This window comes from Thamnophis sirtalis, unplaced genomic scaffold (assembly GCF_051295495.1).
Source record: "Thamnophis sirtalis isolate CommonGarterSnake01/CBP01778 unplaced genomic scaffold, rThaSir2_p1.2 scaffold_1, whole genome shotgun sequence".
Lineage (NCBI taxonomy): Eukaryota > Metazoa > Chordata > Lepidosauria > Squamata > Natricidae > Thamnophis > Thamnophis sirtalis.
The window spans coordinates 40942191-40969693 of NW_028261381.1; the positions used below are offsets into that span (position 1 = coordinate 40942191).

A 27503-nucleotide genomic window follows, 5' to 3' on the forward strand; every position below is an offset into this window, starting at 1 on the left:
CTCCAGAGTTCTGCAGCTTACCTAAATCACAAAGTTAATTCAAGATTAGGAACAATTGTTGTCTCCCTAACTATAATGTAATGATACTTTCATGCTGCAGTTTTAGTTTATACCAGTAGAATTATAAATCCCTTGCTTTTAGGATATTCTAATTCCAATTCCACTAAAGTAAGATGCAGGGGAGAGTGGTCATGGATGGATTTAGCGGAAAGTGAGTTGAATAATGTTGATCACATCTCTATGAAGGAATTTGACATTATATTCAGTTATGCTACTATAATACTACACATGTCATTATTCATACTAATTTTAGGATTAACAATTTTGGGCACAGTTGCTATTGCTAGTTCTGCCATAGATTCCAATGCTAGGAATTGGGGGTGTCAAACTCAAGGCCCAGGGGCCGGATCTGGCCTGCAGGGTGCTTAGATCTGACCTGCAGGGCCACCCTGGAAACAGCCCACTTTCACTGACAGAGCTCTCAGGTCACCACAGGCACCCATGATCTGAGTGACTTATAGCTGGCCACCCCCACCCCACCTCCTGAGGTAAATGCGACATTGATGCGGCCCTCAATGAAATCGAGTTTGACACCCCTGTTCTAGGTATTAGTTAATATTACTGCCTGACCTATTCTCCCATCTCAGAACTAGCTTCCAAACACTTCTAATAATTTCTCTCTCCTTAAGTCACACTGTTACAAAGCATAAGTGTGGGTGTGTGTATTCAGTTTTTTATGTCTATTTCACTAAAATCATTGACAAAAATGGCACTTTTGTTAGATTCACCTCTTCTAAAAGTTCAATAAGAAGGGGATATTAAGAAGACTGAGTCATCTGGGTTTGATATTGTTTATAGACCAAAAAGTAATACTGCAGTGGCTTTTTACTTTGGTAAAAAAAATGAAAATGTTTTTAGAAAAGATGGATTCATATTTTTGCTACTTATGTCCTATTTGATTCCAGGAATTACTATGATCAACTTACAAAAGAGAAAAACTAAAATTGATTGAATTGAAAAAAAAATAGTGATGATCAAATTTTCATCCTAACAAAAAGAGGGGATCCACTATATTATCAATTCCAAAAACTTTCTGGGTGAGCTGGAATGTGGGAAACTTTCCTAAGTTCCATCAGTACTGACTTATTTCTGGGTGAAGCTACAGAAAAGGCATGGAGACCTTGTGGTGTCTGGTGGCAGTAGTTCCTCATGGATGGATCTCAAAGGATGCTGTTCCTGGACCAGCAAAAACTCTTAAAGGGCAAGTGGATATTGTAGACGACAAGGTTCTGAATCATGTAGGGCTTTAAAGGTGACAACCAGCATCTCACCTCAATGCAGTGGAGGTTATAGATTGCTAATTACTGGAAATCATGCTAGAAATATTTGTTAAAATACAATTTTGAGAAAAGGTCCATTACTTAGGTTTTGTTTATTCATGCTTCTAGTTATACACCTTTATTTTGTTTTCCAATCTATCAATCTTATCTAATATGCAGGTGAGCTTATCTTCCACTGAAAAATATATTTTGTACCAGAAATAAATTATAGCTATAATAATAAACATAGTAGAATTTTTGGGGTGTTAGCCTGTTGTGTGTATTTTCAAATATGTGAAAAAGAATTGGTTCTGTGGTTGAGATTGCATGAACATTTGGCCTTTTCAACATAGTGGGAAATGACAACACAATGCAACAATGCAACATATGAGCCTGACCTAGCATTTACCTCTGCAGCAGCTCCTGAAAAATGACAAAAATCAATTTCACACTATTGTTACAATATTACATAGTTTGCAGAGATATATAAAAGTTATATAAAGTATTTGAAAAGAAAGCCTATTCTTGGCATTGGTTTGTATGTGTTGATTTTTTAAAAAAATAAAGGACACCCAATATAATAAAAATGATTTATTGTGTTGTGCATGAATTTTTTCTCCCTCAGTCAGTTCTTTGCAATCTTTTGCTACTGAGATGTGAGTTACACTTGGGAACCTTTGCTTTGATAAATTAATTATTGCAGATGTGTGACTGTTCTTTCTTGGTGAGGTTATTGAGGGTTCTCTTGATCAGGTTGTTGGTTTACAGCAGAGGAAGGAACAACAAATTAGAAACACTAGTCTACTGCAAAATAACCCATTTAAACCATAGATGGTTCCCAGTACTGACTGAAGCAGCCCAAATTACCTTCCCACTCTTTTAGAGGGTGAAGAGGAACCTCATGCAAACTTCCCAATATCTGAGCACCAATCATAAAAATGATGCTACCCAGACCTAGTTCAGAATATTCAAACTCTTTCCTGGTTCAATTGTTGCAGAAAGTGGAGCTGAGTCTCAACACAATATTGATGACACCAAGCCCAAACACTCCTGACAAATATCCTAAGAAGTTTCATATAGATAGAGACAAAATACTGTGTTAACAAGTGCAGATGAACAGTGATTTATTATTAATCCCTGACATGGTCTTTGCAAGTAGGAGTGGAACCAATGTAACATGGTTCCCACACCCCAGAACTCACCAGGATTCAACTTTATCAAAAGTTCCTGAAAGATCAAGCAGGAGGAACATATTTGTGCTGTCCATCCCCCATAATAGGTTCTCGTGGCTATTTCTATCCTTAAAGTAGAAGCCAGATTGTTTCCCAGTATTCAAAAAGTACAATTAAAATCCTACATATATTTTACATTGTCACTAGAGACAGAACAGGCCAATGAGAAAACGTGATTAAGTCATAGTTTTTATTTGAGGCTTACTGTTCCAACAGATGACTCATTTCACTACCATGCTAAAAAGAAATGCTGCTGCGTATTGCCAGGGCAGTGTCAAAAACTGTCATGTCTATCCTTCTGAAATGTAGTAATGCATCCACTAGAAACCAAACCAAACACATTTTTAAGATGTCAAACAAAGCAATTTGTGTTCTTGAAGAGAGGAAGGGGCATTGAGCAAAGAATTCAAGAAACTGTTATAACTTTCTTTAAGTACTATGGGAAATATGGAGATAGGAGGGACAAACCCTAGTTTCCTATATCCTAGTAGAGAACAACTGAGCTCAAAAGATAAAGATAGGAAGGGAGCATCCTCAGATTAACAGCCTCATTGTCAAAAAGCTCACAGACTGAGAGACACAGGGAATCCAAAGTAATCCCTAACTCTTCATCTATCTCTCACAATCTTTTGTAGTCAGTAGGCTGTAAAGTGCTCTGAAATCAGTACAATTGAAGCCATTCTTGCAATATCCATTTCTGGAAAGTCAATTTAGCTGAACCTATTTATCTGAAGGTTGACATATTTGATTTTATCATATTTTCAAGCAAATATGCTTGAAAATGTCATCTAAATAACCATAAGACAGACAAACTGGCATGAAGACAGACAGACAGCATGAAATCCTGACATTATACAAAGTATTGGGCAGTCTGGAAACATCTATGCAAATGTATTAAAAGTTAGGAAAGGAGAAAACATTTGCTCTCAAGTATATTTTAGCATATTTGCTCTTTCAGCAGTGTTTTGTGTTTGCTACTATTCTGTTATGAGGGCGGGGTCAGCACTTTATCCCATAAAACTAATTAAAAACAATAAAATGAATTTTTTCCTGGGAAAATGTTCTCAATGCTTTTAGCAGCTCTTTTACCTAGCACTGAGCAATTTCTATGTAGAAAATATATCATAATGGAAATAATGGTTGTTATGAGTAAGTTGCATCATTCTTAACTTCTATTTTACAGAGAAACTACCAAACGTCTTTACCTGAATCATTCTATAGTTTCCACAAACTTTTTGCTTGTAGCATGTTGAAATGAAGCAATTTGTACTTTCTTGGAGCACTATTAAACAAGTGACTTGTAAACATTAAAAAAAAAAAAAACTTCAGAAGAAGACAACAGGAACCATCTCCATACTGTTGTCAGGAAATTTCCTCTATACATGCATGAAATCATAGTCAAGACTGAAAGTGGGGTTACCTTTTCAAATACCTAATTATCCTTTCAATAAAGTAAGGCAACAATGTCCAAGACTTTTAAGCTCTAAAAATATGGTGACATGGTATATATGATAGTTTTGAATTACACCATGTAGTTTAGGAATAATTTTGCTATTCTACTATTAATGCCGGAAAATTAGAAAAAAAAGGTTTCATTTTTCTCTTGTAAGTCACTAAAAGCAATAACATGTAATTATTTGTCTGGATGTCTGATTTTTACTGCCGAAAGAATTATTAGAAGTCTTAGGATATAATGAACGTCTTTCAAAGAATACAAAATATCTTGATGAAATTACAGCATGTATAATTTTCTTTATAATCCCCCAAGTCTCTTGAATATGGAGGGAGGAAAATCAGCAGAAATGGATTAGGAAACATCTAGAAAATGAGAATTATCACAGAGCTGTGTGCCTATAAATTACCATGCTGTCATCACATTCATTATGTTTCATGACTCCCATTAATAACAGGTCATAGAATTCCTTTTACATAAATTAACAAACAGATGGAGGGAGGGGAAACCCAACATATAAGAAACTCACCAAAATATGCAAAAAAAAGTGTTAGGTTTTTTTTAATTATCTTTCCAGCCTTCTTTAGTTATATTAGAGTTTTCTCTTAATTCATTTATATTGGACCAAATAATCTCAGCCCATGCTATCATAACTTACAGAGCCATGGCACCATCAACTATTAATCTATATTTGGTGATCCCTGGAAATATGCCTTCTCTGTTGTAGCACCCACCTTGTAAGAACCATGGTGGCACAGTGGTTAGATTGCAGTATGCCCACAGCCAAGCATTCGATTTTGATTGGCTCATAGTGAACAGCCTTCCATCCTTCCATCTTTGGTAAAATGAGGACCCAGATTGTTGGGGGCAATAGGCTGACTCTGTAAACTTCTTAGAGCGGGCTGTAAAGCACTGTGAAGCAGTATACAAGTCTAAGTGCTATTGCTATTGAATATTCTTCCTCCCAAAATTAGATTGCCCCCATCCCTTTTCTAAAAGGTCTTCAAGACCTGGTTATTTGATCAGAATGGATATGTCTTGATGGCTTGTCTCAATGGCTCCATTGTTGAAGGGGGCATTCTTATTCTCCCTCCATTAATGCTTCCATTTAAGATGATATTTTGGGAATGTTAGGATATTTATTATTATGTTTATTATATCTGTATTTGCTGTGTATACACTTTTTGGGTTATTTATTATTGTATACAACTGAGAGTTGCCTTTGGTGAAATAGGCAGCTAAATAAATTGGATAAATACTTAAATTAATAAATAAAAAGTATGGTAAAATATTTGAAGAAATATTATGATATCAAGTTATCCATCCAGTATTTTCTTTGGTCTATTCTTATTGTTGCTAAATATTTCAGTAGTGGCAGATACATTATATGTGGTTGCTTCTCAAATAATAGTTTTCTAATTCCTTAGTTTACTACAAGTCAATTTATCCTTATTATTTTCTGCTTCCCATCTGTGTCTGCCATCCAAGTATGTGAATTTTGACTTTCATAATTTTCAGGAATGGGCAGGCTAGCTACAAAATAGTCCCCATATCTGGAAAGAATCCCAGTTGGGGAATATGGATTATTGTGCTATGATCAATTGTATCATCATCTCCTATCCAGATTATTGCATTGTGTTACATGTGGGGTTGTTATTAAGGACAATTTGGAAATTTCTATTAGTTCAGAAATCGCTTGCTAGATATTAACCATATTAAATGTCAAAATAAATATTCTGCCTATTCATTAATTACTCAATTATGTTAGTGGTTTGTATTTTTTAAAAAAATGTGAGTAACTCAAATATCTGTAGGAGAACCTTCCCTCTCAACTTTTCCAAGGATTGCAATCTATCAGTAGCCTATTTTCTAAGAATTGTTAATTCATGCAATGGGGAGGGGGAGATTGTGTGTATATGTGTGTGTGTTTGGGGAGGTGGAATCTTCTCCAAGGAAATTTAGGTATAAAACTTTTCAGAGCAAGTTACTGGTACCAGTGGTTCTCATTCAGAGACTCCCTAGTGACTGTTTGCAATTATACAGTGATAAAAAAGAAAAGTTATGCCAACCCTTGCATTGATGTAGTCTGTTAAGAAAAGGAAAGGTGAAGTAAGAAGCATGGTTGTGGTTTCACTTTATGACCACTTGAAAACCAAGTTGTTGAACTCAGTTATGGGTGTTAAACAATGGTTGCAATGCCTGTATTAGATCAGGCATTTTAAAGTAACAAAGCTATCATTAAACATATTTTTATGTTAATAGGGTAGGATATTTTCTATTAAGAGTTTGACTCTGTATTTTATTGTTAGTATAGTAGATAAGGGATAAAGCTAGAAACCAGAGGCCGTGAGTTCTAGTCTTGTTTTAGCATAAACTCAGCTAGGTGTCCAGTCACTCTTTCTCAGCCCTAAGAAGCAGGCAATGGCAAACAATTTCTGAAAAATATTGCCAAGAAAATTGCAGTGACTTGTCCAGATAGCAATGGCACTTAGACTTATATACTGCTTTGCAGTGCTTCACAGCCCTCTCTAAGCAGTTTAGAGAGTCAGCCTTTGGCCCTCAACAATCTGGGTTCTCAGTTTACACCCCTCGGAAGGATGGAAGCCTGAGCCAGGTGAGATTTGATCTGCCAAATTACAGGCATCCAGCAGTCAGCAGAATAACCTGCAATACTGCATTTTAACCACTACACCACCACAGCTGTATAGTTGCCAGAAGTGAAGTCTGACTTGAAGGCTGCTGTGTTTTTGTTACAGTCATTTTTAATTATCACAGAAGAACTTGTTCGAAAGCATCTTAAGTGAAAATAGTTTAACCAGAATTTTTCCAAAGTTTTGACAACTTTAAGATGTGTTGGCTTCAACTCCCAGAATTCCCTACCAAGGGTGAAGACTTCATATATTTCTCAGCCAACTGGTCAAAGGGTCCTTATCTTCCAGTGATTTTATTTGCCACTTTTGTAACTTACCAGTATCAGATTTTTTTTAAAAAATAACCAAATCAGTTTTTTGCCTCTTTATAGTACAGTGCTATAAAAACAACAACACAGCTTAATATAAAAGAAGGAAACCACTGCATATAGCAAGCCTTTTGTGACACACTGACTCCATGATCTATCATACCACACTGAATGCTGATACAAATTCACAAAAAAGTAGAACAAATTGCCATAAGCAGGAGTTTCGGAATAAAATCTCCACTTCTTATTTAGACTCAGTGATAGTTCAACATTAATGGCATTTAAAAAAAAATATTTTTCCCAGGGCTTACTGCATAATATGTTCATATATAATTGATTTTAAGTTATTTATTTAGTAAGTGTATCCAAATATTTTAGTCTCTAGAGATACTACAGTAGAAAGTAGACCCAGCTTCTTCGAAAATATGAACTTGAAGTGAATTAACTGCTATTAATCTTAAACCATCACTAAATCTAGTATTATTTGAAACTATGTTTAAGCATGCTAGCAGGCAAGAGAATATTAAAAATGTATTTTCAATTAAATCATGTTTTCTATCAGAGCTTGGAAAATATATCAGGAGAAATAGAGGTGACAAAAACAATATGTGTTTTCCGATGGTCTTAGGCGACCCCTGTGAAAGGGTCGTTCGATCCCCCAAAGGGGTCCTGACCCACAAGTTGAGAATCACTGATGTAAATCATGCAGTCAAGTTAGTGCAAATTGTACTAGTTTTCCAGCAACAATTTTTTAGACTGTTGATGATACCTCATTTTTCCTAAATATAAATGTGACTGTTAAATGTGACTGTTTGGTTCCTGTCAGATATTTTTTAAGCCTGACTGATTCTGTTTTGTTATTTGGACATTGAACAAAAGTAAATGAATGGAAGATTTGCTTTGCAAGTTGACTAGGCAGTGTGTTGCATTGTCATACTGTTATGTCCTAATTACCTGATGTATACACATTTACAAATGTACGCTTACATAAAACGAACCTTTCCAAACTAAAATATGTTGGTCTGTTCTTGTTTCTGGTTTAAAAGGTGGCATTAATTAAATATCTTGTTGCCAGTTGTGTTGTAAAATTTGATGCGATCTTGTATCATTTTGTGATAGCTTTGCATTGCATTTTTGATAGCTTTCCAGTCCAATTATCATCCAAAAAGAAGTCAGTAATATATAAATTTCTTTACTCTCTGCAGTGCAAGAATCTTAATAATTGTATTATAAAAAAAATCTTTCCCTAATTAGATGAAGAATTGGAGGACTTTTTTGACAAAAAGTAAGACGAAATATGGTACATTCTAATTATAGAATTATTGTTGAATTAGTGTAGAGAAAGTAATAGAGAAATGATTTCCCACTTTCTTATTCCTTCCAATAATCAACTCAAGAGATTAATGCCAGCAGCCCAAATAGAACCATTGAGAACTAGGAAAGAGGATTCAACATGCCTAGCAGAAATTGAGGTATTCATACACAATTTCTTTCAATACTAATTGTCTTCTTTTCCCCAAACTCTAATTAATAACAGATTATAGAGGACTTGGCTTCCAGCCATATAACATTGAGTGTGTCTGTTTGGAGGAAATATTTATTTATTTACCTAATAGGTTCTGAGACTGCACAACTTGTTTATGATTTTGGAGCAACTTATAAATAAAAAGGAGGGGGGAAGCATGAACAAATGTTTGTCACAAATGAGCAGAAGAACTTTACACCAGCTGTAGATCATTTATAAGTAAATAGGGTTCCATCATCATTTTATCACTGGAGGAACAACCAGGTCTCTTAACAACTTCCTAAATTGGACTCCACACCCGCAGTTCCAGCCGAGACTCAGGGGGATCAAGTTCAACAGCTCTGGGTTGAGTTTCAGGAGGTTACCCCCGGGGATGTGGACAAGGCCATGAGAGCTGTGAGTTCCTCCACCTGTGCTCTGGATCCGTGTCCCTCATGGCTGGTTTCTAACTGCAGTGAGGTGACACGAGGCTGGATCCAGGCGGTTGTAACCGCCTCTCTTCGGGAGGGGAACTTCCCCGCCGCACTAAAAGCGGCGGTGGTGAGACCCCTTCTGAAGAAGCCATCCCTAGATCCAGCTGTCCTTAACAACTACCGCCCGGTCTCCAACCTCCCCTTTCTGGGGAAGGTTGTTGAGAAGGTGGTGGCCTTCCAGCTCCAACGGTCCTTGGAGGAAGCAGACTACCTAGACCCCTTCCAGTCAGGCTTCAGACCCGGTTACAGCACTGAAACCGCCTTGGTCGCATTGATGGATGATCTTTGGAGAGCCAGAGATGAAGGACATCCCTCCATCCTGGTCCTCCTTGACCTCTCAGCGGCTTTCGATACCATCGACCATGGTATCCTTCTGCGAAGACTGCGGGAGGTGGGAGTGGGAGGCACCGTGTTACGGTGGTTCTCCTCCTACCTCTCGGACAGGTCGCAGTCGGTGTTAGTGGGAGGGCAGAGATCGTCCCCAAGGCCCCTGAAATATGGGGTGCCGCAGGGTTCGGTCTTATCCCCCCTACTATTTAACATTTACATGAAACCGCTGGGAGAGATCATCCGTAGGCACGGGATTAGATACCATCAATACGCGGACGATACTCAACTGTATCTGTCCGCCCCGTGGCAAATCAATGAAGCGGTTGACGTGATGGACCGGGGGCTTGAAGCCGTCATGGACTGGATGAGGATTAACAAGCTTGTGCTCAACCCAGAAAAGACCGAGTGGCTGTTGTGTTTCCCTCCCAAAAATTTGGCCACTAATCCAACACTCAGGCTGGGGGGTCAAATTTTGCACCCCTCAGAGAGGGTTCGCAACTTGGGAGTCCTCCTGGATCCACAGCTGTCATTCGACCATCATATAGCGGCTGTGACCAGGGGGGCATTCGCCCAGGTACGCCTGGTGCGCCAGTTGCGTCCCTACCTGAACCGGGAGGCCCTCACAACAGTCACTCGGGCCCTCGTGATTTCTAGGCTGGAATACTGCAACGTGCTCTACATGGGGCTGCCCTTGAGGTGCATCCGGCGACTTCAGCTAGTGCAGAACGCAGCCGCGCGAGTGATCGCGGGTGCACCCCGATTCACCCGCATTACACCTATCCTCCGCGAGCTGCGCTGGCTACCTGTCAATCTCCGGATGCGCTTCAAGGTGCTACTGATCACCCATAAAGCCCTACATGGCAGTGGATCTGGATACTTGAGAGACCGCCTTCTGCCAATTACCTCCCTACGACCTATAAGATCTCATAGGTTAGGCCTCCTCCGTATTCCATCGGCCAGCCAGTGTCGGCTGGCAACTACAAGGAGGAGGGCCTTCTCAGCAGCGGCCCCGACCCTTTGGAACGAGCTCCCCGTAGAGATTCGTACCCTCTCCACCGTCCAGGCCTTCCGCACAGCCTTGAAGAACTGGCTCGCCCGTCAGGCCTGGGGATAAGGACCATTACCCCGCCCGAATGTTGTATGCATGTTGTTTGCTATTTTATTATGTGTTGTCGTCTTAGTGTTGTATTCCCCCTTCCCTGGTTTTCTGTGAGCCGCCCTGAGTCCCCTCAGGGAAAAGGGCGGCCTACAAATAAAATCAATTCTAATTCTAATTCTAATTCTAAATGTTATAAGGGTTGGCGCCAGAGGTGGTGTTCAGCAGGTTCTGACCAGTTCTGGAGAACTGGTAGCGGAAATTTTGAGTAGTTCAGAGAACCGGTATATATCCTGTCTGACTGGCCCTGCCCCCATCTATTCTCCGCTTCCTAAGTCCCAGCTGATCTGGAGGGAATGGAGATTTTACAGTATCCTTCCCTTGTCACACCCACCAAGCCATGCCACACCCACCAAGCCACACCCACAGAACCAGTAGTAAAAAAAAATTGAATCCCACCACTGGTTGGCACAATACACTTTGTGCCACTCCTAGCTAGGATGATATATTCTTAGTGCACAATCCCAGCATTCTTTGTTTATCCTACTCAGGAAAATTCTGTCACCATGAAAAGGCAGCATGGTAAGATTTGTGGGGTTTAACATGGGAATAGAACATTTATTATTTTTTTACCAATACTGAAGGACATAATGGAAGTGGACTCAGCTTCTTTTTATATATAAACCTGCTGGTGTTTACAGTATTGAATGAATTTTTATTGTTGTGGATCACAGGACAAATTTACAAAAGTAGCTAAGGTGAATTGATTCTACTTTGAATAAACAAAATATTGAAATAATCAGTATTTAACAAAGTGGGCATATATTACCTTCCATTGAGGGCCCATATAGTGCATGAGTCAGAAAGGGGGCTGTGAAAATATCTACAAACTCCTCACATCCTGGACATAATTTTTTTCAACTTCTACCCTCAAAATCATGCTATAAGGCACTGCATACCTGAACAACTAGACACAACACAAGGACAGTTTTTCTCCCATGCCAAAACTCTGCTAAACAACTAATTCCCTTAACACTACTTAGTAAGACTGTAGCAATAGCACTCAGACTTATATACCACTTTACAGTGCTTTGTAGCCCTCTCTAAGCAGTTTACAGAATCAGCATATTGCCCCCAACAATTTGGGTCCTCATTTTACCCGCCTTCGAAGGATGGAAGGCTGAGTCAACCTTGAGCCTGGTGAGATTTGAACTGCCAAATTGCAAGCAGCCAGATGATGGCAGAAGTAGCCTGTAATACTGCATTCTAACCACTACACCACTGTGGCTCATAGAATTATTATTATTATACAATTGTATCACAGCAGCCAGTTATTTCGCCGGATTTGGCATTGGTTACTAGTCGGGCCCCACCCAGGGGCCTAGGATGTCGTAACGTATTTTCGTAATATGCATGCAGATCCAAGCAGTGCGGCTTTTTGCATTTGACTGATGGTGATTTTGTCAATTTTTAACTGTTTTAAATGTATTCCAGTGCTTTTGGAATAGCACCCAGTGTGCCAATTACCACTGGAATTACCACTGCTGGTTTGTGCCATAGTCGTTGAATTTCGATTTTTAAGTCCTGGTATTTTGCAATTTTTTCATGTTCCTTCTCGGCGACCCTGCTATCACCTGGTATTGCGATGTCTATTATTGTGACCTTATTTTTCTCAACCAGTGTGATGTCTGGTGTATTATGCGCCAGTATTTTGTCTGTTTGTATGCGAAAATCCCACAAGATCTTGACCATCTGATTTTCGGTGACTTTTTCAGGCTGATGTTCCCACCAGTTTGTTGCTGTTTTAATATTATAATTTTTGTACAAATTCCAATGGATCATTTGTGCTACTGAATTGTGCCGCAATTTATAATCAGTCTGCGCGATTTTTTTAACAGCAGCTGAGTATGTGATCAACAGTTTCATCAGCTTCTTTGCAAAGTCTGCATTTGGCATCATCGGAGGATTTTTCGATTTTGACCTTAATGGCATTTGGGCGGATAGCTTGTTCTTGCGCAGCCAGGATTAGTGACTCTGTTTCTTTCTTTAATGTACCTGTTGTTAACCATAACCAAGTTTGTTCACTGTCCACTTTATCTTTTATTTTTTCCAGAAATTGGCCATGCAGTGCTTTGTTCTGCCAACTCTCCATATTTTATCACATGTTTTCTGTATTCTTGTTTCGTCTGTTGGGCCTTCAGTAGATTTTTGTTCTTTACTTCAAGTAATAGATGTTCTTGACTTTCTTTTAAATAATCAGCCAGTGCATGTTTTTCTTCTTCAACTGTTTGCTTCACTTGTAATAATCCTCTGCCACCTGATTTTTGGGGCAGGTATAATCTATCAGTATCACCACGTGGATGTAAACTGTAGTGCATTGTCATTAGTTTCCTGGTTTTTCGGTCCAAAATGTCCAAATCAGCTTGTGTCCAGTTAACTATACCAGCTATGTGTCTTATAACTGGTATTGCCCAGGTATTTATGGCCTTGATTGTATTTCCACCATTCAATTTAGATTTCAAATTTTTCATGACTCTGTTGGTGTACTCTCCCCTGACAATAGTTTTTACTTCTCCATGCTTGATGTTATCCAACTGCAAAATGTCTAAGTATTTGTAGGCTTCATTTTCACTGCATTTAATTAGTTGGTCATTGGGCATTTCAATTCCCTCACATGTAGTGATTTTGCCCCTTTTTATGGATACAGTGGCACATTTTTCCATGCCAAACTGCATTGAAATATCAGTGCTAAATACTCGGATTGTGTTTGTCAGTGATTGGATTTCTATTTCTGACTTTCCATAGAGTTTCAAACCATATATATAATAAATGCGAATTTTTTTCAACTTCTTTGGCTGTTTGGTATCCTAATTTCATTTTTTTTAAGATTACTGATAGTGGGATCATCACGATGATGAAGAGAAGAGGTGAAAGTGAATCACCCTGGAAAATTCCTCGCTTGATATTAACCATTCCGTAGTTCTCATTTCCTACTGCCAACTCAATTCTCCATTGTTTCATTGCCTTTTCAGTAAAGGATGTAATATTTTTGCTAATGCCAGTTGTTTCTAAGCATTTTATGATCCAACTATATGGCAATGAGTCGAATGCCTTTTTGTAATCAATCCAGACCATATTCAAGTTTGGTTTTTTTGTTTTTACAATTTTCTAATATCATTTTATCAATTAGGAGCTGATCTTTTGTGCCCCTGCTCCTTCTTTTGTTGCCTTTTTGCTCTACTGGCAAGATGTTGTTTGTTTCCAAATAATCCATCATGTTATCTTCAATAATGCCTGTGAGTAATTTGAAGGTTGTTGGCAAACATGTTATTGGTCTGTAGTTTTCAGGTGTTGTTCCTTTAGTTGCATCTTTCTGAATCAAGTATGTTTTTCCAGTTGTCAACCATTCATCAATTTGGCCCTTTTGTAAAATTTCATTCAGTTGCCTGGCCAATATTGCATGTAAACTGGTCAGATATTTGAGCCAGAAACCATGTAATTGGTCCTTTCCAGGTGATGTCCAATTCTGTACCTTTTTTACTCGATTTTTGACCATCTCAGTTGTTATTTCTAATACTTGCATTTGTTTGTTGCCAATGTTTTTCTCAAAGTCATGTATCCACTTTGCTTCCTTATTGCAGTCCTTTGCATTTTCCCACATTCTTTCCAGAATTCAACTGTGGCCTGCTTTTCTGGTTTTTCAGTTTTGGTGTCACCATTCACATCAAGACTTTGATAAAAACGCCATTGGTCTGATCGAAATTGCTGATTTTGTTTATATTGAATGATTTGTGCCTCATATCTTTCAATTTTTCTAGCTGTTGCTGTTATCTGCTGTTTTACAATCTCTACAGCTTCATTGATGTTTCTTGTATCCAATATATATCTTCTGATTAGCCGATCTATGATTTTGTTGTTTTTAAGCCATTGCTCATGCATGTTCTTTAAGTTACTAGCATCTGCCCTTAATTTTTTGACTTTTTGTTCTAATTGGATTTTCCACTTTGGCTTTGATGCTTTTTCTGTTGTGTGACTAGGTACTTTGATTTTAATGCCTAGTTCATTAGTGACTATTACAGCTGCGCTGTACATTAACTGGTTCGTTTCCAAGATGGATCCCGATTCAATTGCTGAAAACACTGCATTAACCATTTTCATGATAGGGGCCAAAATTTTCTTAGGCACAGTTTTTAGTGATGGTAAAAGTTGCCTTTCCTCATTAAGCAGAAAATGCTCCATGATCTTATCCTTCAATTCTTTTTGTTTTTGAGTTAGTTCATCAGTTGGTTCAGTGATAACTGGTTCTAGTGGTGGTGGTGTTATTTCCTCCCCGAGAGCTTCTTCTGGGAGTTCTACTATAATGTCTTTAGTTGTGTCTTGAATATCAGTTATTTCCGCTTGTGATATAGATTTTTGGTTTCGCAATTCGCCTGAATTTCCTCAAGTTCAACTTCACTAAACACTTTATTCTGTATAATAAATCACCTTTGATCTGCTAGTTGTTGTTCACTAACATTTGAATTTGGATATTGTTGTTTCCATAATTCATACATTCGCTTTAAATAGCCTCTTTTTTCTGGCTCTGAGTTGTAGGAACAGGCCGTTATGGCACGGTTTTCATCTGCACTATATTTTTGTCATTTTGTTGGCTGGTCCACTTATAGCCCACTTGTCGATGGATGTCCAGGGACCCCAACATCCACCACAGCCCTTGTTAACCCGTGCGATGACCGATGTGGTATAGAATTTTTATTGGTTACTTTCACCATATTGTATGGGCTGGCGGGTTTTTTATGGGGCCAGGTTGCCAATCTGACCTTAACCCTCCTCCTTTCTCATCTGGGCTTGGGACCGGCAACAGCGGAGTTGTTGTTGTTGTTGTTGTTGTTGTTGTTGTTGTTGTTGTTGTTATCATATTTCCTATTACCTACTGTATCTCCTTTTCTACTTATGAGTATAACTTTGTTGCTTGTATCTTTACGATTTATATTGGTTTTTTTTAGTTTCCTAGTATGATTTATGTTGATTGCTTATTTAGTATTCTATGACTATCACTAAGTGAATTATCTTATGATTTATCATGAATGTATTTTATAATGACTGATCATGATTTCTCACTTATAGCTTTTATGCATACTGAGAGCTTATGACAAATTCCTTGTGTGTTCAATCACACTTGGCCAATAAAGAATTCTATTCTATTTTATTCTATTCTATTCTATTCTATTCTATTCTAATATGAATATAGGAGACTGGTTATCATGGTGTAATAAAAAAAATGGCTAATTTATATTCTTTTGAAAAAGTTTTATTTGTGACTTATTAACTATATTACTTGCTAAGGAAACTCTAGGCTATATATTATTAATAATATAATATCATTTTCTATCCTGAAAGTTAGACATGTTATGATTACGAAGTAAAATTTAAAATAATTCTTGCAAAATATATTTTCCTTTTCTCTTTTATTCAGAATAGATCGAAGTATACGAAAACATAGGTGAATTAAACCAGGAACTGCTGAAGCTAATTATAATTGCTTAGATTTAAACAGGATTTATTTACATATTCAGAGAGTAGCAGATTAAGTGAGAATGAATCCGAACACTGGTAAAGCAAAGAAATACAGTATTTCAGGATTATGACCTATACTTAATCCTCTTCCAGCAAACAGAAGACAAGTAGATTTATCTATTATAGTAAGAAAATGCTAGGCTGCTATTTTGTTTCATTTATGCCTTTAGCCTCCAGCATCAGCCACACACCATGCGTTTGTGCAATTTGTTTTGTTTTATTAGCTATCTGTGACAGTGGAATAGTAATTAGTACAAGTGCCGAGGCAGACAGAGTGCTGAAGGTAGAGCAGTATCGCATAAACACCCCCTCCCCACTTTTACAAGTACAGCAGCCATCTAAAATGTGAGTTAATGTGAAACTAGATTACATAGAAGCAATTGCTCATATGGGTGGCAGGAAACATTGCTCTAATGCTGCAGCAACTTTCCCATCTGCTAGCATTTTCCCAGTTTATATATTTGAAGATCTGAAATCACAGAAGAAAACCGAGAATTATTACTTGGCTGGCTGATTTCACTTTAGCTTATCAAGCTGTGCAGACTGTCATATGTGTTTATATGTTAAGATTGGTAATTTATTCTTTTGTTTGAACCCAGCCAGCCATGGCTTTTTACAAACCACATCTAAGTAAACTAGGGTTTTTCACAACATGTGAATTCATTCCAGTTTTCACTGGTTAATGTTAGAATCTGAAAATTAGAAATACTTCAGATGCCATGATTGTTCTAAGCAGCACAGGAATGGTTATGTAGTTAATCTGTTGCTGCTTTCCCATTTATTAGAATTACTTTGTTTCTCTTTGGTGTAACTGTGTTTTTCTGTGTGAGAAATATTGATAGAAAGCTTTATCCTGTATGCAACCATTCTCTGATACAGTTAGGAGAATTTGTGTGCATTTTAATGGGTTATCAAATCTAATTCACATTTCTTCCCCCCACTCTGACTGCCAATTCCCATAACTGATTTGAAAATGAGCCAGAGGGTCATTCATTTTATGGAAACACTGTTAGTATTTGCAGTCATTGCCAAGTAGGCAGACTTAGCTCATGCCCAGGACACCCAACCACTAACCTCACATATATTATTATGAATGACATGGATGAAGAATTACATAGCTTCTGAATGACTTTCTCTAAAGTCATCTCATTGTCCAGTCTTCTCCTAAAAATATGCATGGGGGAAGGGAGGGAAAGGTAACAGTTTATTCTATATTAAAAGCAAATATCTTATTTATACAGTGAATAGTTACACTAGTTACTATTAGTTCAAAATATATAATTTATAATAATTCAAAATCTAATGGACTGATTTAGATAAAATTCAGCAACACTTTTTCATGTAGCTGTTGATAAAAATAGGATCGGCAACATGATCGGCAACGTCCGAGGACGGATATGGCACAAAAAGAAGAAAAATAAGTGCACTAATTATAGCTGTTTACTCTTAAGGTTAAATGAGGCAAAGTAAAATGCAGAGGAATTTTAATGGAATTTTTAAAAAATGTTTTGGAAGAGGGTAAAAAGGGCTAAGCAAGAAGCTTTCAGCAGTGGATGTGGGTAAAGTAATTTTGAATGAAACTGGAATGGGGGGGGACATGCTTTGGAGGATCTTACAGGTCTGCTGCTTTGGGATATGAATGGGCAGGTCCTGTTTTATGCAGGCTCAGTTATGGTGTTGACTGAGAAGCCAAATGTTCTGCAGCAATTGTGAGATAGATTTATGATGCAATGAGGTATAGAGATCTGAAAATTAATGTATTAGTGACCAAGTTGGATGAATTTGACATGGACAAAAAACTGTAAGTTATAAACAAATAAGAGCCAATTTGTTGTAGTGGTAAAGGTGCTGGCCTAGAAACCAGGAGATGACTTCTAGTCCTGCCTTAGCCATAAAGGCCTGCTGGGTGATATGCTCCCTGTGAATATTTACTAAAATGGAAATAGGAAGAGCAATTTTAAGACATCAAATAGAAGCAGAAATGTAGTATATGTGATAATCAAGTGCAGCTAAAATTTTTACTGTCTGCATTAAAAAAAGAGAAAGAAATATAAAAAAAGAAGAGGGAACAGGTTAAGAAGATGAAGAATACTAAGAAATCAATTTTATGTGATCATATGACAAGTTGAAGAACAAAAGGGAATTTATAGACAATATATTAGTATATGGATGTAATAGAAGATGATTTACAAAATGATTTACAAATGTGGTATGGATGATTTACAAGCATAGAAAAGTATGGAAAGGTGTGCAGGTTGATAGTGATATAAATTAGATTTAACTAGGTTTCCCTTTTACACATTTCATGTTTTTAGCTTCATTTACGTATGGCTAGCTTATTATGGGTTAGTATTACAAGACACATCCAAAATCTGGGATCCATGCCTCCTGTCCATCTGAAACTTGGTAAATTTTATGAAACATTTGATGACATAAAAATGATCATAAAACAGTTTATGACATAAAACAAAATGTCATAAAGTATTTCCTAGGTTCCACCACAAAACCGCAATGCCCTTATCTGTGCCAACATAAGTGCGGAGGCAAATCCGCGGCGTCCGAAGCGCTAAGAAAAAAACAACCCTACCGCCGCGACAACAGCGCAGTGACAGAAGGGCGTTCTACATGCTTCGTTCTTTGCCTCCAAAGGTAGCCCTCCTCCTCCAGCTGACAGCGGCAGCGGGCACGGGGCAAAGCGGGCTGCCCAGCAGCAGCAGCCCGCGGGAAGGGTCCAGCTCAGCCGCGGGGGGCAGCAGGAAGCAGAGGAGGACGCGGCAGTGGCGGGGGCTGAGGCTCTCCCGGGCCGGCGAAGCGGGCTTGCCCGGCGGAGGCAGGCTGCCCTCTTCTTCCTCAACAACATCTCCTTGGACGGGCGGCCTCCGCCGCCGGCGCGTCTCCCGGAGAAAGAGGCAGGGCGGGCGGTGGCGGCGGCTGAAGCTCTCCCAGGGCCGGCGAAGCGGGCTTGCCCGGTGGCGGCGGCCGCCCATCCAAGGAGATGTTGTTGAGGAAGAAGAGGGCGGCCTGCCTCTGCCGGGCAAGCCCGCTTCGCCGGCCCCGGGAGAGCCTCAGCCGCCGCCGCTGCTGCATCCTCCTCCGCCACCAGCGTCGGTGGCCCTGCTCAGGCCCCCCCGCGGGCTTCCTGCTGCCCCCCGTGGCTGTGCTGGACCCTTCCTGCAGGCTGCTGCTGCTGGGCAGCCCGCTTTGCCCCGTGCCCGCTGCCGCTGTCAGCTGGAGGAGGAGGGCTACCTTTGGAGGCAAAGAACGAAGTATGTAGAATGCCCTTCTGTCGCCGCGCTGTTGTCCCCGCGGTGATGACACGCGGTGATGACGTCGCAACTTTAGCGACGCGATTTAATCTCCGCTATTTTGCGTAGCGCGGTTTTGTCGTGCCACAATTTCCTATACTGATATTTGGGCTGCACACTTCAACATGGGCCATTTTCAAGGGAGATGCATCCCTGAATGTATTTCCAATTTTTCCAATGGAGGCAGTACATTGCAAGCTCTGTCATTGTTGAAGGCATTAAGGAATCTGATAAGGAAATGCCTCTGAAAGGATGACCCAACAGATCACAGGTTCTCTAGTATTTACTTATATTCATATTTTTATTTTCCCTTTAAAACAGGAACTTGAACAGTGTGCCTAGTACCCATTCCTTTTTACCTTCACATAGACAGCTATTTGAATTATACCAGATTGAGAGATTTTGAGTACTAAATATCATAATTAAGTGGTCCAGATTTTGTATAATTCCCCAAAAGAGAGTAGCTTTCTTTGGTACATGGTAGAAAAAAAAGCTTGGGCATTGTTTCAGAGGAGACTGGACAATATTATCTTTGAGGGAAGTGGGTTGCATAATTTTCTGTAGAAGACATAATACTTATCTGCTTTGGGGAAAGATACACTCCCTTCTTCCATGACAATATGAAAACAATTATGTTTTCAGAATGGCTTACAGTGTCACACTACTTATGATAATAGATGAATATGATATTCAAAGTAATTGAAAAAAAAAAGAAAACACGAGTTGGGGGAATTTTAGATCAGTCATACAGAGCTATTCAGCTTCTTCAAAAGCAAAACCCATTGAGATTAATTGATTTGCTTCTAAACATTAGGTATGGAATTGCATACATTTACTTGACAGAATTATATGCATATATTGCTTGAAGAAATAGGGAAAACTGAAAGCTTAATTAAGTCACTTGACAAAGAGAATAGCCGTCAGATAAATTTGAATTTATTATTTATTTATATTTATGTATTGTTCCTCCTAATTCTCAGAGGTTTACAATATAACCAAATTAAAATCAGTTAAATCAGAATATGGCACTGAAAATTATAACCCACTTTGGTATCTGTTATCCAAACCTATTCCATCAAATAAATTAAAGCTTTGTAGAAAAATTCTTTCCAAAACACCATTGAGGAAGGTATTGTCTTAGTTTCTGGGGACAGACTATGCTATAGAAATGTAGCCATGACAAAAAAAATTGTCTTCTGTCTCCCCCAGACCAAATGTCATGTAATGGGAACCCTATATTTCTGTACTGTGGGACAGAAGACAATATGGAGAAGGCAGACCTGGAGACTTGTGGGTACTAAAACACGAAAAGGCTTTATACATTAAAATCAACATTTTAAATTGTCCTGAGAAGCTAATTGGGAGCCAATGCAGTGCCCACAATATTGACGGTATATGGCTATAAAGTAACGTGACCAGACATCCTGCTTTTGGCGGGACAGTCACGATTTCTAACAATTTGTCCCATGTCCTGCGGCGTTTTAAAAAAGTCCCGATTTTTCAGGCGGGCGAGCTCTGATGCGGGCGAAAGAAAGCACTTTAATCAGTGGGGGGTGTGCTGGGAGGAATCTCTCCTCTCCTCCCTGCACGCACCCCACTGATTAAAGTGCTTTCTTTCCCCCGCCCGAGCTCTGATGCGGGGGAAAGAAAAGTGCTTTCTTTCGCCCGCATCAGAGCTCGGGCGGGCGAAAGAAGAAGCTTCACCCCACTGATTAAAGTAATTTCTTTCCCTCGCCCGAGCTCTGATGTGGGCAAAAGAAAAGTGCTTTCTTTCCCCCGCCCAAGCTCTGATGCGGGCGAAAGAAAAGTACTTTCTCCCCCCCCCCCAGCTCTGATGCGGGCGAAAGAAAAGTGCTTTCTTTCACCTCCCCAGCTCTGATGCGGGCGAAAGAAAAGTGCTTTCTTTTGCCCGCATCAGAGCTCAGGCGGGGGAAAGAAAGAGCTTCACCCCACTGATTAAAGTAATTTCTTTTACCCGCAGGCCCCAACAACACTGTCAAGATTAAGATCTCTTGAATTAGATTCCGGCTGATGCGGCGGGCGGCGCTGATTGCAGCAGGGACAGCTGCCGATTGCAGCCCGATTGTGCCAGGGGCTGTGCTGGCGGGGACGGGCGGGGTGATGGGACTTGGAGCCCTACGATCTTGGCGAGTGGGGATTCCTGCAATGGGATTGGGAGTCCTAAGACACTGGCCATTGGGGGCTGCTGCGATGGGATTTGGAGTCTGATGCCCCTGGCGATTGGGGGTTCCTGCAAGGAGATGCGGGAATAGGGGGGAGGGGTCTGCACAAGCCCCCTGACCCCCTTCTTTAGAAGAGCCAGAAGCATTAGGGGAGGGGGCTTTGCACATCCCACTCCCCCGAAGCCCAGTGCCTGCTTACAGCAGCCCCAGATCGCCAGTGGCATCGGATTCCAGCTCCCATCCCAGCTCTCTGCACATGCTCAGAGGCCAGGGTGACTCTTGCAAAGGAGAGATGCGAGAGGCTCTGGGATTTGTTAGAATTGGATGAAGGTTGGCTTTGGAAAGGTTGGGGGGTCAAGCAAAAGTGAAAGCCCCAGAGAGTGATGCAACCAAGAAGAGTTTTGCAGTGTTCCACGGCCTTCCCCCCTCGGGAAAGGAGGGTTGGGATCACAGGCACCTGACTCTATTTGCTTTGGGTGTGCATCATAATGTTGTAAGCCGCCCGGAGTTACCTGTGTGTGAGGTGGGCTGCCCTATGCATTTGCGTGTGTGCGCTGGAGAGAGTGAAAAAGAGAGGGAGAAACAATTATATTAATTAGATAGTTCAGTGTTTCTCCACCTTGGAGACTTGAAAGTGTGTGGACTTCAACTCCCAGAATTCTGGGAGTTGAAGTCCACATACTTTCAAGTCTTCAAGGTGGAGAAACACTGAGATAGATGCTAATGAGATGAGGGAGGGAGAGGGAGAGAGGGAGAGAGGGAGAGAGGGAGAGAGGGAGAGAGAGAGAGAGAGAGAGAGAGAGAGAATAACTAGATAGACAGGTAGGCAGGCAGATAGATGGATGGATAGAGAGAAAGAGAGAGAGATAGGTAGGCAGGCAGATAGACGGATGGAGAGAGAAAGAGGGGGGAAAGAGGGAGCGGGATACCATAACTAGATAGACAGATAGGCAGGCAGATAGACAGACAGACGGATGGATGGATAGAGAGAGAGAGGATATGTATAATTAAGGTGAGCAGATTTCCCTAGCGAGGCCGTGGGCTGGCAGTAACCACCATGGCCTAGCTCTCCCCCCCACCAGTCAATGGTGTCCCTCTTTACCAATCTGAAAATCTGGTCTCCTTACTATAAAGCACAGGTGGGCAACTATGGCTCCTTTACTACTTGCGGACTTCAACTCCCAGAATTCCTGAGCCAGTATGTAAAGGATACTTGCCCATCCTTTTATAAAGGCTCTCCTTTGTTGGCTAGAGGACTGCTATATATTCCACGAATATAAGCTTCTTGATACTTCAAGGGCAGCCCCTTGTATAATGCAGTGTTATTTTGTCAAAACATGAGGATTTTGATGGGCATTCAGACAGGGATATTCTAAGCAATAGTTGTTACTCTCCCTGCTTTATTAAAAAATATTTTGATAACCATGAAAAAAAGAAAATGTATGTGTTTTATGAGGGAACACATTTTCTACTTGTTAGTTTTCCAACTGTTATTCTATTTAAATTAATGATATTTTAATTATTGTAGAATAATGTTAGTCCCATCCCATTTTTTATCCCAATGTTTCTTTCTTATTTTTTTTTTCCTTAAGCACAATATATTTCTGCTATAAAATTTAAAAGGTAGATTCAAAGGAATGTTTCAGTACTATTACAAAGAGCCAAAATATTTTATCACAACCGTTGTTTTGGATTGATGAAGTTTAGATTAATTGGACTTCATTTCCCTTTTCTATGCCACAGAGATGATTGAACTGACATTTCTGAGATTGGTAGGGGTTTTTCTACAGGTAGTGATGGTGAAATATAATATCGCCACTGCTGCCATTATCATAGAATAAATTACAGAAATATATCTTATGGAGATCAATATTTCATATGAGAGAAAACAATCTTTCATACATGCCAGTGTTAGACCATTAAGATGAGATGATGGTTGAACTGATTTAGGAAATAAGTTTAACACTAGTAGTGTTTAAACATTCAAGACAAGAATATGCATGCTACTGAAACTATAGAAGCTTCTCGGTGCTTTTCACATCACAGAATAGATTGATAATATTTCTTGTGTTCTAACTTTTGAAATGCAAAACTATATGCATTTGAAGTTCATCAAAGTACTTGTCCAACATAATATCTGTGCTGATTGGTGGCATTCCTTCCTCTCCCCACAATGCAATGGTGATTTCTAGCCAACTTTATATTGTTGAGCCAGTGAAGTTCATCAGTTCTGCTCCTGCTCCAAAGGAAATGCAATGAAGTTTCCCTTGCTGAATTCCTGCAAGGCCTGGGGCAGGTGGCTCCATAAAGAACTGTTGCCTCAACCCTTTCCCAGTTCATAGGATGTAAAGGCAACATGCTATCCTGCTTCCATTCTGTCACTATTTTCTGCTCTGCTCTTTCCCCTATTCCAGGGGTGTCAAACTCATGGCCCAGATGTGTCACATACTGGCCATGCCCACCCCTGGTTTAGCAAAGGGGGGGGGAATCATGATATGTCATATGACATTGCAAGTTTGATACCAATGCTCTATCCCCTCCCATCCCACTAACAGTTTAAAAGAAAAAGAAAAAGCAAGGGCCCTTTACACTTGTTTGCTGGGATCTCAGTTTCTACAAAGAACACTGCAAAGCGGCCTGTTTTTCATAATTAATTCATCTGGAACATTAGCAACACTGTCCTTGGCTTTGCCATGCATTAAGTAACAAATTAGTGGGACACAGTGGCTCAGTTTTAAGACACTGAGCTTGTCGATCAGAAAGGTTGGCAGTTCAACGGTTCGAATCCTTAGTGGCACGTAATGGAGTGAGCTCCCATTACTTGTCCCAACTTCTGCCAATCTAGCAGTTTGAAAGCACATAGAAATGCAAGTAGAAAAATAGGGACCACCTTTGGTGGGACTGTAACAGTGTTCCATGTGCCTTTAGCATTTAATCATGCCGGCCAGATGACCACAGAGATGTCTTTGGACAGTGCTGGCTCTTCGGCTTTGAAACGGAGCTGAGCACCACCCCTAGAGTCTGGAATGACTAGCACATATGTGCGAGGGGAACCTTTACCTTTACCTTAAATAACAAATTATTTTTTTTATTTTTATCCAACTTTTATAATAACTCAAGGCAGTGAACGCAGCTAATACTCAACCTACTTTCCTCACAGGTGTAGAGCCTGATATCCACTAAACCAAACTGGACATATATTATATTTATTTTATTTAATAAATTAGATATATAATGTAGCTCTATTTTGAGAGGAAAGTATTCAAAGCAGTTTGTGGAATAAACACACACACACACACAAACAAAACATGGGCGTAAACTAAAAATAAATGCAGTAAAAGAAATCCAAAAGCCCCAATAAATTAAAACACAAATATAAGCTCTTTAAAGTCGTGGCAGAAAAATGTATTAAAAGTAGAATGAGAATGGGTCAAATCCAATTCCCAAGAGTGTACAATCCATAGCGTGGAACCAATAGAAGAGGAAAATCCTCTTTCCCATGCTATATCTCTGGACAAATTCTCAGCAGCTTTCCTCAGAAGGATTTAATTGCTGGGTTACTATAGAATGCAAGGGAAAAGAAGAAAGTATTGACTGATTTTCTGATTAGTTCTGATCTCATGAGCGAGTGAATCCCAGAGACAGTCTGTGCCAGATAATTTCTTGACCCTAAATATAATGATGTACTCTAACTGATAAAGCAGTAGAAAAAAATGTTTAGATTTATCAGTTTCTTACCATTAATGAGCAAACACGGTGTTTGTAACTTAATTGGCTTAGAGCAATGTTTATATATAAACCACAGCTTATGCTTAGCATGTTTTAGGATTTCAGCCAATAGTTTAATGGCCAATGTCATTGTTTAAATTATATGTGACTTAGTGTGATGGATAAACCCAACCACCAATTAAAGTAGCCAAATATTACACATTTGTACATTGTTTTGGTTTCTCTGTGCTACCCCTCTCCCACACACACAGGGAGGAAGGGAGGGAGGGGGAGAGAGAGAGAGAGAGAGAGAGAGAGAGAGAGAGAGAGAGAGAGAGAGAGAGAGAGAGAGAGAGAGAGAGAGAGAGAGAGAGAGAGACTTAAATAATAACCAACGCAACCTTTTTCTTCTAATGCTATTTTTTTTTTTACTAAGCCCAGAAAATAATCTCATTAGTTTTCTAAGCAATATCTAAACATTTAGTCTCCAGAAAACAGACGCCTTTTCCTCTAGCACTAGAGCCATGATGGGATGGGCTTCCATTTACAAATGTAATTTAATCTCATGGGAAATTAATCTTGTTAAAATATTGTCAGGTTAATTGAAATTGATTTGTGATTTACTAAACACAGTATTTGCTAATCAAATATCAGGCTTAGAAGCTTTGGTGGTTTCAGAGATTCCTATTAGTTTTACACTAAATGTAATCAGCGAGTCAAATATATGGACAGATAAATGCACTGGAACATTTTTTTTTTGCTCTCTTTTTAAAATGGATAACACTTATCTGTCAATAATTTACCTTCCACAAGATGATACGCTTTGGGATAAATGAGTTAGTCATGAAGTCTGGATTACTTCTATGTGTTATTTGTCAATACCTCACATTTACTTTCCATCTGCTTAATTATTTCTCTAATGTGTTGCTTCAGGCTATTGGAAACTATCTTCACAAAGGCATACATGGATTATTATGTTCTGGATATCCTTGATAAAAGGGAGAAAAATAGGCATATGATACCCCCCACCCCCAAATGAAGCATCATAGTCTGAAATGTGTTTTTTGTATATGCAACTAAAAATTGTTTTCCTTCTTACTATTACTATTGCTCATTTTTTAAAAAAAAATATTATTTTTACCTGTATTTAATACTTACATTGCTCTTATTTATAGATAAAAGTTTTCCTTACAGTTACTAGATGAAGATGAAATTTCCAATAAAAGAGACTATTTGTAGCTCAAGATTGAATGGTGGGGTCCTTTGTGCTCTCTGAACTTGGCGGTTTTCTTGCAGACATTTCATTACCAAGACAGGTAACGCCATCAGTGCACAGGACATGATGCATCAATGATGATAATGTCATCTAGTTTGGCAGTGAAATGTCTGCAAGAAAACCACCAAACTCAGAAAGTACCAAAGACCTCACTGAACTGGAAGTGCCTGGATAAAGGATCAAATTCCTGTTTCACATATCTATACTTTTTATTATTTATTTATTTATTTATTTATTTATTTATTTATTTATTTATTTATTCAGCTTTTTAATAAAATCCAGCAACTAAGTATAGGGAGGTGTGTGAATGAAACCATTTTTAGCTAATTAGTTCTATTTTGAAAAAAACAAACATGAATTTCAAATGTTTTAAAACAATGAGGTAGTATCTTAAAGACTAGAACATGTATAATGAGATAAACTTATGAATATATTCGTTAGTGTTCAAGTTCCATAAGATATTTCTATGTTTTTCTATAATAAACTGAGAATGATTTTCTTCTGGATGCTAATGTGTAAGTTAACGTAAGTGAAAAACACAACTTTTCTGTTACAGATTGCATTTTATGTCCTTGTGGTTAAATGTGCATAATTATTAAAACGTGTCTGAAATTTCTCGTTACAGAAAGCTCTTCTTTACAGACTATGGGAATGTGGCTAAAATTGAGAGGTGTGACATGGATGGCATGAACAGAACAAGGATAGTAATATCTAAAATAGAGCAGCCGACGGCTCTTACACTTGACCTTGTCAGCAAATACGTGTACTGGGTAGATGACTATCTTGACTTTATAGGAATGGTTGACTACCAAGGACATAACAGGCAAACTATCATTGAAGGCCAACTGGTAAGTATCATAGGTATTTATTTTATAAATAATGTCATAAATAATATGCCTAAAACCATTACCATCTGAAATGTATGCATTTGTGTGTATTTGTGTGTGATATATATGTTAGTGTGTGTATATCTATGTGCAGGTATGTGTGTATATATGCTGTATGTGTGTGTGTGTGTGTACACACACACACACACACACAATATATTTAGTATATAAATATACTGTATA

The 27503-nt window shown here is 39.1% G+C and overlaps 1 protein-coding gene across 1 annotated transcript in view; it reads left to right on the forward strand.

Annotated features, from left to right (window-relative positions):
• LRP1B (LDL receptor related protein 1B) overlaps positions 1-27503 on the forward strand; it is a 939689-nt gene that overhangs the window by 596012 nt on the left and 316174 nt on the right. Inside the window, exon 8 of the mRNA XM_087710921.1 lies at positions 27059-27281. Within this exon, the coding sequence (XP_087567047.1) occupies positions 27059-27281 (223 nt within the window). The remainder of the gene's footprint in view (positions 1-27058; positions 27282-27503) is intronic.